Source organism: Caloenas nicobarica, chromosome 6 (genome assembly GCF_036013445.1).
Source record: "Caloenas nicobarica isolate bCalNic1 chromosome 6, bCalNic1.hap1, whole genome shotgun sequence".
In the NCBI taxonomy this organism is placed as follows: Eukaryota; Metazoa; Chordata; class Aves; order Columbiformes; family Columbidae; genus Caloenas; species Caloenas nicobarica.
In genome coordinates this window covers 17628327-17641069 of record NC_088250.1, presented here as the reverse complement: position 1 = coordinate 17641069, position 12743 = coordinate 17628327, and the positions used below count along the sequence as shown (strand labels likewise).

At 37.2% G+C, this 12743-nt stretch overlaps 1 protein-coding gene across 27 annotated transcripts in view; it reads right to left on the bottom strand.

Moving 5' to 3' along the window:
- TTN (titin) overlaps nucleotides 1-12743 on the bottom strand; it is a 245118-nt gene that overhangs the window by 60711 nt on the left and 171664 nt on the right. For all 27 annotated transcript variants that reach the window (XM_065637181.1, XM_065637152.1, XM_065637169.1 and 24 more), the window contains 26 exons: nucleotides 12412-12696; nucleotides 12027-12320; nucleotides 11328-11627; nucleotides 10913-11221; nucleotides 10630-10820; nucleotides 9717-10146; nucleotides 8902-9210; nucleotides 8334-8482; nucleotides 8216-8248; nucleotides 7987-8116; nucleotides 7587-7886; nucleotides 7182-7499; nucleotides 6795-7091; nucleotides 6388-6687; nucleotides 5405-5719; nucleotides 5160-5308; nucleotides 4109-4259; nucleotides 3742-4023; nucleotides 3350-3652; nucleotides 2960-3262; nucleotides 2563-2844; nucleotides 1812-2111; nucleotides 1421-1723; nucleotides 994-1302; nucleotides 629-910; nucleotides 104-403 (listed from right to left, as the gene is read on the bottom strand). In XM_065637181.1, coding sequence (XP_065493253.1) covers nucleotides 104-403; nucleotides 629-910; nucleotides 994-1302; nucleotides 1421-1723; nucleotides 1812-2111; nucleotides 2563-2844; nucleotides 2960-3262; nucleotides 3350-3652; nucleotides 3742-4023; nucleotides 4109-4259; nucleotides 5160-5308; nucleotides 5405-5719; nucleotides 6388-6687; nucleotides 6795-7091; nucleotides 7182-7499; nucleotides 7587-7886; nucleotides 7987-8116; nucleotides 8216-8248; nucleotides 8334-8482; nucleotides 8902-9210; nucleotides 9717-10146; nucleotides 10630-10820; nucleotides 10913-11221; nucleotides 11328-11627; nucleotides 12027-12320; nucleotides 12412-12696 — 6924 coding nt within the window. The remainder of the gene's footprint in view (nucleotides 1-103; nucleotides 404-628; nucleotides 911-993; nucleotides 1303-1420; nucleotides 1724-1811; nucleotides 2112-2562; nucleotides 2845-2959; nucleotides 3263-3349; nucleotides 3653-3741; nucleotides 4024-4108; nucleotides 4260-5159; nucleotides 5309-5404; nucleotides 5720-6387; nucleotides 6688-6794; nucleotides 7092-7181; nucleotides 7500-7586; nucleotides 7887-7986; nucleotides 8117-8215; nucleotides 8249-8333; nucleotides 8483-8901; nucleotides 9211-9716; nucleotides 10147-10629; nucleotides 10821-10912; nucleotides 11222-11327; nucleotides 11628-12026; nucleotides 12321-12411; nucleotides 12697-12743) is intronic.

Genomic DNA, 12743 nt, shown 5'->3' with positions numbered 1-12743 from the left:
ATTAGTACCAATGAGATAATCTCAAAAATTACCAAGAACAATAGGAACAAAACAAATCATATAACACAAAAAACCCCGAATCATAAACCACAAAAACACTTACGCAGCGGATCTATAGCTTTAATAGGTTTGAGCGTTTCCACATATGGACCTCTACCATACTGATTCTCAGCTGCAACTCGGAAGAGATACTGAGTGCCTTCCATCAGATATTTAGCCATGTGACTGCGTTTCTTGGAGGATGATGAGATGGCTACCCACTGTGCAGAAGCTACATCTTTCCTTTCCACCACATAGTTGGTAATGACAGAGCCACCATCATCTTCTGGTTCCATCCAAGTGAGATAGCAAGAATCACTTCTAACTTCACTGATTTTCAGATTTCTGGGTGGACCAGGCTTATCTAATTTGACAAAAAATGAATCTGTTACTTATCTGATAATCAAAGCATTTTTTACAGAACATAGTAAATTTCAAGATAAATTAATATATGTAATTTAATTTTTAGTCATTTTTCTACTGTGTATTTTCTATGACTCAGTTTATTGATATTTTCCATTGATTTATTTCTTAATCTCTAATCATAGAATAAAAACATGGAGTATAAAAAGAACATCAAAAAGATTACCTAAGACAACAACTTTTACTGAAACAGTCTTTGAACCAGCTGGATTTTCAACTGTCAGGGAGTAAATTCCACCATCTTCATGGACAGTGTTACGAATTTCAAGCTTACTGCCAACTCCTGTAACCTCAATATCAGCTTTGGGTGAGACCTCATGATCTTCTTTCTTCCAAGAAACTTTTGGGAATGGAACACCTTTAATAACAGCACTAAGTCTTAGGGTATCTCCAGCTTTTACATGCTGTTCTCGGGCCATATTAGCATCAAGTATCAGCTCAGGAGGTTCTGGAATCAAAATGGTATGGTTTTAGAAAATGAGGGAAAAAAAATCTTCTTAGGTAAACTTATCTGATTTTTAGTAAACTCACCAAGTCTGTCTTTTACTTCAACTGGATCAGGAACATAGGCTGGTTCAGATTCACCTGCTGCGTTGACCGCCTTGACCCTGAACTTATAGGTCAAACCCTCAGTAAGGCCAGTCACTTTGTATTTTGTTTCAGGACAAGAATCTGCTGCAAGATTGGCCTTTTTCCATTCTTCATCTCCAACTTTCTGATACTCAACAAGGTAGCCAATTATCTTGCCATTACCATCATGGCGTGGTGGTTGCCAAGATAAATCAACTGAACTTTTAGTTTTATCTACTGCTTCTGGATTAACAGGTGGACTTGGTTTTGCTGTTAAAAAGGGGAAAAAAACAGAAATGGGAAAAAAAAGGAAACTATTAAAATTATTTTCTAGCTGAAATGAAGAGTGCACTAAAATTTCAATGAGAAATGAAATATAATACTTTACCAATTGGATCTCTAGCAAAAATTGGCTTTGATGGTGGACTAGGATCACCAATGCCGATTTCATTTTCTGCTGAAACACGGAATTCATATTCACAGCCTTCAAGGAGGTCAGGTACTTTGAACTGAGTACTGGGGAAAATCGGGTCTTTGGTAACTCTGACCCATCTTGTAGCCATTGTTTCCTTCTTTTCTACAATATAGTTTGTTATTGGCTTGCCTCCATCATAGGGTTTATTCCAAACCACTACTGCAGAGTCTTTGGTAACATCTTTAATGATTGGTTGCTCAGGTGCATCAGGAACACCTGGGGGAAAAAAAAAAAAAAAGGAGTTTAGGAGCGCTACAAACAGAGTAAAGATTAAAGTATCAAAGACAGGAAAAGAATAACATACGGAAGCGGTCCTTGGCTTTCATCTCATCAGAGATGAGTGGATCACTTATGCCATAAAGATTTTCAGCATAAATTCGAATTTGATAGTCTCTTCCTTCAAGCAGCTTAGGAATTTTGCACGTTGTCTTAACTGTGGCAGATGTAACCGGCATCCACAGGTCTCTGTGTGCATCCCTCTTCTCAATAATGTAATTTGTAATTTCACTGCCTCCATCATCTAATGGAGGTTTCCAGGAAACCACCATATGATCTCTATGAACTTCATCAAATATAACTGGACCTACTGGAGGTGATGGGCGATCTGTTTAAGAAAAAATAAAGAATAGCCGTGCTTTATATAAGAATGTCACATAACAACATCAATTAAACAGTGTCAGTATAGTCAATATATTATGAAATTAGAAATCTGGCATCATAGTTTTAATAACAAATCAAGACCATTCCTCTTTAATACGTGTTTGACTCACTGGACTTAACTCCTTAATGCTTATAAGGTATTTTGTGATTGACATTTTCTACAGTGTTGACATTCTCTAAAGGCATATGTAGAGACATTAAATTATTAATGCTGAATAAACTAAGCCAGAGTTAACTATGTACTCAAAATTAAAAAAATAAATAAATGAGAATGCGATAAATAAAATTATCGTAATAAAGAACACATTTTAATATTTACATTTTATATAATCGAATGAATTCAAATCACTACTAAAAATCACATACAATACTGTTTGTTGTCAAGTAAAACCTACCAACAACATTAACTTGACAAAATCCTTTTCTTGATCCTGTGCTGTTCTCTACAGTAACACAATATTTGCCTGAGTCTTCACGGACAGATTTTCGTATCCCCAGGCAAAGAGTTGTAGGAGTTGTCTTGATCTTTATGCGGTCATCATCTTTCACGACAACATCATCCTTTAGCCAAGTAACCTTTGGTGCAGGCTTGCCCGAGTAACGTCCAGTCAGGCTGAAAGGTTCACCAACCCGAACAATAAGCTTGTCTCTAAAGTCAAGGTCAAGTGTTGGAGGAGCTGAAAGACAATATTAAAAAACACAATGCCCACAAATGTCAGAGATACTGATAAGAAAAAGGAATCAGTAAATTTAATCACTGTTTTCAAATGAAATATGAAAAAAGATACATACCAATTTCATCCTTGCACGTGATTGGTTTTGTGCAAAATGATGGCTTGCCTTGCCCCACAATATTGCAAGCACTCACACGATACTCGTAGGTGTCACCCTCTTTCAAGCCTTCTACAGTGTATTTCCTATCAAGCATTTTCTCCTTCGTAACTCTGTGGAATTTCTCTTTTCCGATGAGACGGCTCTCTAGAACATACATGGTGATATCTGAGCCTCCATTATATTTTGGAGGGTTCCAAGTTAATGTAACAGAGTTCTTGGTAACTGCTTTTACTTCCAGGTCTTCTGGACGGTCAGGAACAGCTGTGAATAAACAAAAAAATATGGTAAATGCATTTTTCTGCATATTCATCTCGTATGACAGTAATCCAAACCCAAAAATATACTTACTTATTGGATCTCTAATGACAATCTCTTTTGTTGTCTCTGTGAATGGACCCATGCCAATTATATTCTCAGCTGCAATTCGGAAAAAGTAGGCTTTCCCTTCAGTGAGTCCCTGAACAGTAGCATTCTGTCTTGTAACTGTGTAGCTTACTGGAGTCCAAGCTCTATGGTCAGATTCACGTTTTTCAATTATATAGTTGGTAATAGGAGAACCACCATCATCTTCTGGAGTAAACCACGTCAATTTGCAAGAGTCGCTGGTTAGGTTCTCGGTAAGGAATGGCATTCCAACTGGGCCTGGTACATCTGAAAGCAAAGAAGAAATGGAGTATTTAAGTATACAAGCTGCATGTTAGAAGTTGTACTTGTTCACAAGGACTGAAGTTGTTATTTACCTAGCACATCAACAATAATATTCTTCTTTCTCTCGCCACCATCATTTTTAGCAAGAAGAGTGTATATACCCTGGTGGCTCCTTTTGCAATTTTTGATGACCAAAGAAGAACTAATAGCTGTTTCTTCAATTTTGGCTTCTTCTGGTAAAGCTCGGTCATCCCTGCTCCAAGTCACTGTTGGAGGTGGTTTTCCTGAGACATATGCTATGATCCGAATTACTCCTCCAGCATGAACAACAATTCGGTCCCTGACACTTGCATCCAAATTAATATCAGGAGCCACTGTTGGAGGCGAACAAAAAAATTCAATTAGTATGTGTTTTTCTCACTTTGACTTAGAAGTACTAAAAGTGTAAATGATAAATACCAATTCTGTCTTTCATTTCAATAATGTCTGTAACTTCTCCAGGCTCTCCAATGCCAGCAGCATTCACTGCTCTAACTCTAAATTTGTAAAAGCATCCTTCTTTTAATCCTGCCACAACGAACTTGGTTCCTCGAATTTCTTTATCTTTTACCTGGAAAAAAAATATTATAACATCAGCTAACATCAAGGTATCATCAATTTCTTTGTGATGTTTGAAACAAATCTTAAACCAGGTGTTGTTCCACATTTACAAGCACAAAACAGTCTCAAGCATATATGGATCTCACTCACACAGAATTCTTCAGAATCTGTGTAAAGAAATACAGCACATGGACATAGAAGCTATTCTGAATATTCTAATTTTTGATAATTCTAACAGACATGGATATTGCAGAAATTACTATAGTCTGTGCTCTCAGAAGAATTGCATGTATTGTTGGACAAGTAAACTCATAAGTGAGAATGGCAGAAAAAAGGAATTCTTTTTAAACCCTGATATGAAGCCTGTTTACTTGGAAACAGTGCAGGAAATCTAGGTATTACTTAAAAGCACCCAAATGTTTATGGACATACAAAAAATAGCCAAGGTATGCATCAGTTAACTTTTCCATAATGCATTATTGAAAAACAAAATTCAGTAATGTATTCTTGAAAAAAAAACAATAGTAATGCATTACTGAAAAAAGTTGGGAAATGTACAGACACAGTAGTTGCAAATGATTTGGCATAGTCTGATACCAGTGACACCTACTTTTGTGCCAGTTCTAACTTGGTCTTGTCTTCTGTTATTTTATCGCAAATTACCTAAATATTTTCTCACATCTTTAAACAGAAATTTTAAAATTATAAGTCTAGGAAACTCTGAAATTAGCATGATGTCGTGGAGCAGCAATTACTGACTTTTACATTTGATCTTATATTTAAAACATCTGAAGATAATGATGGTGCAAAAATGTGAACTTTTAGAAAATAACTTGCACAGTGAAAATTTCTAAAAAATATGTTTTCTGGAGGGACTACTTTTGATAGACACACAGAGTTTTCCACCTACCCGTTCCCATTCTTCCTTTCCTTCCTCTTTATACTCGACAATGTAGCCAGTGACCCTAGAACCACCATCCTTTAGTGGTGGAGTCCACTCCAAGTCTACAGAAGACTTTGTCCAATCAGTAACTTTTGGAATAGGAGGGCCAGGTGGGGCTGAAAAATATCATCATACCATTACACCATCACAATATGTTCTATATTCTTATTTGAATACTTTCAAATTCAAAACCAGGAATGTAAAACATTTACCAATAGGATCTCTAGCAATTGCTGGATCAGATGGCATGCTTGGTGGACCAACACCAGCTGCATTGATAGCTGAAACACGGAACTGATATTCAGAGCCTTCAATAAGACCTGTAACTTTGTATGAAACCCCCAGTGTCATAGGTTTGATAGGGTCACGGTTAACCCTGGTCCACCTCTTTCCAGTAGTCTCTTTGCGCTCCAACCAGTAACCAGTAATAGGAGAGCCACCATCATGTTCTGGTTCTTCCCAGTTTACAGTCATTGAGTCACGTGTTATACTGCTAACTGTTGGCTTGTCACAAGGTCCAGGAACAGCTGGGGAAAAAAATTCACACATAATGTTAAAAAAAAAAAGCTTAAGGAAGATGGAGATAGAGTGCAAAACAGAGCTATGCACGTGGTCACAGTTGGATGAGGTGGTGACCTATCTGAACAAGATGCCTCCCCTCATTCACCTTCCCATCTCTATTCAGGTACACATACTTCTGTGAAACATAAAATATCTTTCCTTCAAATAACAATTGTCAAAGGTTAGTCTTTCTCGCCTTCCTGGATCAGTACCCCATTTCAGTGTCCTTCCATGTTTTAAGAATGATTTTCTCTTGCCAGCCTAACACTCCTTCTACATCAGAGCTACCCTGCTTAATTTCTCTTTCAAAACTGAAGGCAGAAAATTGACTCTTCCTGGCCTATAAGGTCAATAATGTCTCAAACACAACAGAATGACCTGAATCTTGTCAGATAAACCTTTATTTGCATATTCAAACTTTGAAACCTTTTGAAATTGTATTTTAATATATAACAAGGTGGAAGAAAAGTACACGTGCTTGTAAGAACTACCTACTAATGCTAAAATCCTTCAAGCCATTCTAGAAAATTTACTTAAATGAAGAGAGAGAAGTAATAGTGGTATTTAAAAGATGTTGTACATATACCAGTGTATGAAAACAACTTACACCATTTGAAAGCATATTCCTACTTACTGAAAAGGTTTCGTGCTGTTTCTGGTTCACTATCCAAAGGTTCTCCAATACCATATTTGTTTTGTGCCATAATGCGGAACACATATTCATGGCCTTCCATCAACTTGGGAACAGTGAATAAGCATTCCTTAGGCTCATTAGTAACGGGTACCCATGTCCTCCTATTTGCTTCTTTTTTCTCTATAACATAGTTTGTAATCTTAGAACCACCATCATCTAATGGAGGAAGCCATGATATTGTCATTTTATCAACCAAAATGGATTCAAATTTAATAGGTCCTACTGGAGGTCCAGGACGGCCTAAAAGATACATTTTTATAAAGAAGAATTAATTCAAATGTTATTAAAATAAAGTATCACATGAATGCTATTAATTTATGTAATGCATAAGAGTTATTGATATCTACCCAGGACGTTTAGTCTCATCTCCTTTGAAGCAGTTCCCAGATTATTTACAGCTGTTATGGTATATAAGCCTGTATCACTTCTGCGAGACTGTTGAATCAATAAAGTGCAAGTATCTTCACCAACAATCTTGTTGACATGTTGATCATATGGCACTGGTTTTTTGTCATCTGGTTTCTTTGGAGAAGCTTTTAGCCATGTTAATGTGGGGAAGGGTACACCCTTTATCTTGGCCACAATGTTAACATCTGTTCCTTCTTCAACCTCCATAAATTCTTTGAGTTCAATAGATGGTGGGCCTACAATGAAATGTTAAAAAAATTAACATGCAAAAATAGTTCATAATTTTAAAATTGAATTTTTATCTGCAGGTATCAGTTAGTACTTACATGTCTGGTCTTTGACAACAAGTGGTCCAACTGTGGCTGAAGGCCTACTAGGACCTGCTATATTTACAGCTTTGACTCTGAATTCATATTCTCCACCTTCTACAAGATCCTCAACAGTAAACTTTGTTTCCTCCACATCACGTCTGTTGCATTGCTTCCAAGTCTCTTTCACTTCTCCAGTACGATCCCAGCGCAGACATTCAACATTATAATGTGTAACAGGAGCCCCACCATCGTTCTTTGGTGGTTTCCATGTCAAACTCACAGTGTTCTTGGTTACAAGGCCAATCTTTAGTTTAATAGGTGGATCAGGAGGATCTTCACAAATGAAACAGAAATGTGAATAAATCCACTGTACAGTACTGTCTGATTTTAAAGAATTCATTTGACTTCTATTTCACTTACGGATTGGATCCCTGGCTGTGGTCCGCTGGATGGTTTCTGCAGGAGGGCCAACACCAAAACGGTTTTCTGCACGTACCCGGAAGAAATACTCTTGGCCAGATATGAGATCAGGCACAACAAAGGAAGTACTCCCACAGTTTGCATTGACTTTAGTCCAGGCCTTCCCATCAATAGTTCTTTTCTCTATAACATAGCCTCTGATTCTATCTCCACCATCATCGTCTGGCATCTTCCATGAAAGTTTACAACTACCTCTTGTGATATCACTTACTTTTAGGTCTTTTGGTGGACCTGGGACATCTGTTAAGGTAAAAGCACAACAGAAACAATTTTACATAAGTATGTAGAAAAATAAGACTAAAACTTAGTACTTGAATACTTCAATATGTGTAAGCCATACCAAGCACGTTAACTCTGACATGTGCAGTTTTTTGTCCTGCTTTGTTCTTTGCCGTAATACTGTATCGTCCAGAATGACTTCTGTTGCACTCAGGGATGATAATCACTGAACGCGTATCAGTAGCTTCCACCTGTGTATTACAGAAACGAAGAGAAGTTATAGATCAACTTTAAATATTTATGTTTGAAAAATGCAACAATACTAAAGTTACAAAAATTGTTTGCTTTACCTGAGCTTCTTCAGGCACATTATGACCTCCCTCCTATAAACGAAGGAAAATAATGTAAACATAAAAGGGCGCAGGCTTAAATGTCTAGAAACACACGTAGAAAAAAGCTTTTACTAACCTTTGCTGTTGTCTTTGCTTTTCCTTCAAACTCCCAAAATGTTTTTGGAACTGGACGACCCTTGATAACAGCTGGGATTTTAATTGTTGTGCCAGCACGACAAGAGAGGAAATCCTGTGCTCCAAGATCAAGGAAGATATCTGGTTCCTCTGCAAAAATATTTTAACATGTAAATTTTAAGAGCTACTGAAAGTAAATTTCTGTCAGCACTGAGCTAAAACCCAACACAAATATGCAGAATGCACGTTTATGTGAGAAAGGCTGGGTGTGCAAAAAGGAAGCTGGAAACCATACAAATCGAAAAATTTGTTGTAGTCATTTCTTCATAAAATACACATTATTTCCTTAGTATGACTGCAGGCACTCACCAGTTTTCTAATGGATCCTGCCCTGGTAATGGTCATCATGACAATTTCAAAAATGTGTGTCAACCTCTTGTTACACTTCTGCATAATTGTTTGTTCTGTTTTATTTTTGGCTTGCCTGGCATTCTGCTTGAACATTCACAGCAGTAGGTAACATACATAGGTATAAATATTATACCTAAATTAATTCCCAGGACACTTACCTAGAATATCTTGAACAGGTATTTCTGATGTTGCAGGACTTGGTTCTGATTCTCCAGCAGCATTTACAGCTTTGACTCTAAATCGGTATTTTCTGAGCTCTTTCAAGTTGGGAATAACACATTCACAAGTAGGAAAGAGTTTGTCTCCTTCATTCACCTTCTTCCAGTCAGTACTACCTTCATCTTGCATTTCAACAATATATCCTTTTATAGGACTGCCACCATCCTTTTGTGGAGGCTTCCACGCAAGAGCTACAGATGATTTAGTTTTGTCTTTGACCTCTGGGCAAGATGGTGGACCAGGCACAACTTGTAAAACAAGAGCAAGTAAAAATTACCTGAGAGTTAGTGCCTGCCTATATTTTTCTGAATAGTTTCTACAAGAATGAAAGTATTTTCATTTTCTTCTGTCATATATAGAGTGTACAATCCTAGAACATGCACACTAATTACATACACTACATATATTATTAAAGGATACTTAAGGTACAAAGCACACAGATTGAACTCATTAACAGTAAAGAAAAACAGTAATATAAAAATCTGATTCTGAACTCAAGTTTAATGGCAACGTTTGTATTGGTGTAATCACAGTTTAAAGCTCATAAAAGAAGTAAAAAAAAATTAAAGACAATTATTTTTAAAATGGTGAAAACCAGCAAATCAGCAAACTACTTTGTGTCAAAATATTGGTTTTGGTTTAATGAAAACAAAGCACTGGATTAATTGCATTAAATTCAAGAGAAATAGTAGTAGCACATTTGGTTCTGGTGTGATATAGCCCTTAAAAATAGTCATACAATTTATATACTTACATATGGGATCTGCTGCTAAGGCAGGATCCGATGGTTCACTGGGAGGGCCAATTCCAGCAAGATTTTCAGCCATAACTCTAAACTGGTATTCAACACCTTCAGCCAAACGAAGCACATTGTACTCTAGACCTTTTACTGATGGTTTTGTTACTGGAGCCCTGTTAACACGTGACCAGTAGACACCTCCCACCTCTCTCTTCTCCAACCAATAGCCAGTTATTGGGCTGCCACCATTGTCCAAAGGAGGCTCCCAAGTCACTAGCATTGATGATCTGGTGCGATCTAAAATTTTCGGCTTTCCAGGAGGTCCAGGAAGGCCATAAGGATTCTTAATAACAACTTTTTCTGAGAGGCATTCATCACTTATTCCATATTTATTTGCAGCCCGGACTCTAAATTGATATTTTCCATCTGTTTCAAGATTCCATACCTGAAAAATAAGAGTTAAATCAACACTTGACTACTTACAGAATAAACTTATTTGAAGTTATGCAGCAGTTTTCACTTTAAATTCTGTCTTGGAATCTCATTGATATATCTATGTTTATGGACAACACAGCTATATGTAATGCCCTAGGGATATTCTTATTTCAAGTGCATAGGACAAAACGTAAATAAAAATGTCTTCATGTTTGTTTTTGCACGTGATAAAGCTATGTATAATGCTGGGAAATGGAAAGAAAGATGTCTTCTAAACTCAGCCAAGATTAAGTTAAGTAGCAAGAGAGAATCATTTCTTTTGTCTTGTCACATGAGGAAAACACACATACATGGATGGGTAACATTCCTCCAGTAATTCTGGAGTCTAAACAGAGCATGAGCACTGGTATCTATGCAAGTAGCAGTTTTCATTAGTACTATTGTTATATTTTATGCATACTAAAGTATGTAAGAAAGTTGTTTTATAAATTACCCCAAATCTTCTCTCAACAGCACTTTTGGAGACTTCTTCCCACTCAGATTTCTTCCTACTAGCATCACGTTTCTCAATAATGTAATGGGTAATTTCACTGCCACCATTATCAAGAGGTGCATCCCATGTTAAATAGCATGATTCTGCTTTAATATCGGAAACTGCAAGGTTTCTTGGTGGAGAAGGACGATCTGTATGAAAGCAACAGAGCATAGAATTACACTAAGAAAAAGGAAAAAAGCATTTTATTAGCTGTCATTTTATTAAAATGTCGCATCCTTACCATACACTTCAACATGCACATTGCGAAATGCAGTGCCAAGACGATTGGTAGCTCTCACAGTGTAAGTGCCTTTATCAGCCCTCACTGCTGCAGGCAGGATAAGTTCAGTTTTTGCCTCACTTCTAGATAGTTCTTCCTTGGTTATCTTAAGTGCATCGGATGTTTGGTCAATCAAAATCTCATTCTTGTCCCACTCAATCTTTGGCATTGGCAGACCTGTCACATCAGCAGGAATATTAACTGGTTGTCCTGACATCACTTTGATGGTATCTCCTCTCACAGCCAAGCGCAGTGTTACAGTTGGAGATACTGAAAACAAGAAGAAAAATGACAGAGTGAAGATGAAGATGAAACAGAGACATTTCCTTGCAGTGTTCTGGAGATATTTGTATGGATTTCTTTAAAGCAGATATACCTTCATCATCTTGTATAACTACATTGAGTGGCAATGACGGTTCACTTTCTCCAATAGCATTGACAGCTTTGACACGGAATTCATACATATGAAGTTCATCAAGTTTTTCAACGAGAAGAGATGTTTTTGGACAGAGCCTTGCATTAACTCTTTCATAGTCTTTTGAATCATGTCTCCTCTTCTCAACAATATATCCTAAAATAGGGCTGCCACCATCACTACGCGGAGGCTTCCAATCAAGCGTAATAGTTGACTTTGTCCTCTCTGTGTACATGAACCTCTCAGGTGCTGTTGGAGGGCCTATTAACATAGATAAATCATAATGAAAAAAATGTTTAAAAATTAAGAGAATTTTTAATCGTATCAATACAGTAGCTCTGGTTGTTTAAGGCCATAGCTTTTGTATGCAAAGTATTTGAGGATGGTTATGGATAGTATAACATTTCTCATCTATGTGGATAAAAAGGCAACAAGTAGTGTCTCATTAGATATCAGTATTTTGTTACATAAAGAATCACAGTAGTTTTACAGAACTGATTCAGTTCTGACTGAAGCCATTAATCTAAGGCAGCTGCCTTATCCATGTAGTAGAAAAGTAAATGCACTTTCTGTACAGAAAGCAATCCACACAACAATATTGGTTTATTAGCCTATAATTAGAAGTTGTTTAAAAAACCCCCATAAAATTAGTCATCTTACCTAATGGATCAACTGCAAGAATGGGTCCTATTTCAACAGGTGGACCAGTACCAAACTTGTTCTTGGCACTAACACGGAATTTATATTCCTGCCCTTCAACTAGACCTGTAATATCACATTTAGATCTCTCTGTGTCTATAGCTACTCTCCATGTATGCATTTTGGCATCCTTCCGTTCAACAATGAAGCCTATGATATCACTGCCACCATCATCTTCAGGATCAGACCAGTTAAGCAAACACATCTTTCTGTTTGTGACCACTGGCTTTAGGTCAAGGACTGGCCCAGGAACATCTGAAAAACAAAATCAAACAAGTAGGATAAAGCCCAAAGATTATCTCACCAAAAGAATTTCTCAGTTGATTTCAGAAAATATTTTTCTTACCAAATACTTCTACTCTGGTTCCTGCAGATTTGGAACCACTGCTATTGGTAGCAGTAATTACGTATCTTCCATGGTCTTTTCTCAATGCATTCTTAATGGTTAACTCGGATTTTGTGCCAACATTTTCAATAACAACTCGGTCTTTGTCTAATTCACCCTCCTCCACAGCCCATTCAATGGTGGGAGTAGGACGCCCTGTCACAGTAGCAGGAATTTTAAGAGTTTGCCCAGCCATGATCTGAATGCCTGCTTTGACAGAAACATCCAGCTCAACAGTGGGAGGCTCTGCAGAAGAGAGAGAAACAGTTCATTAGTTTAAGGGAGAGATTCAA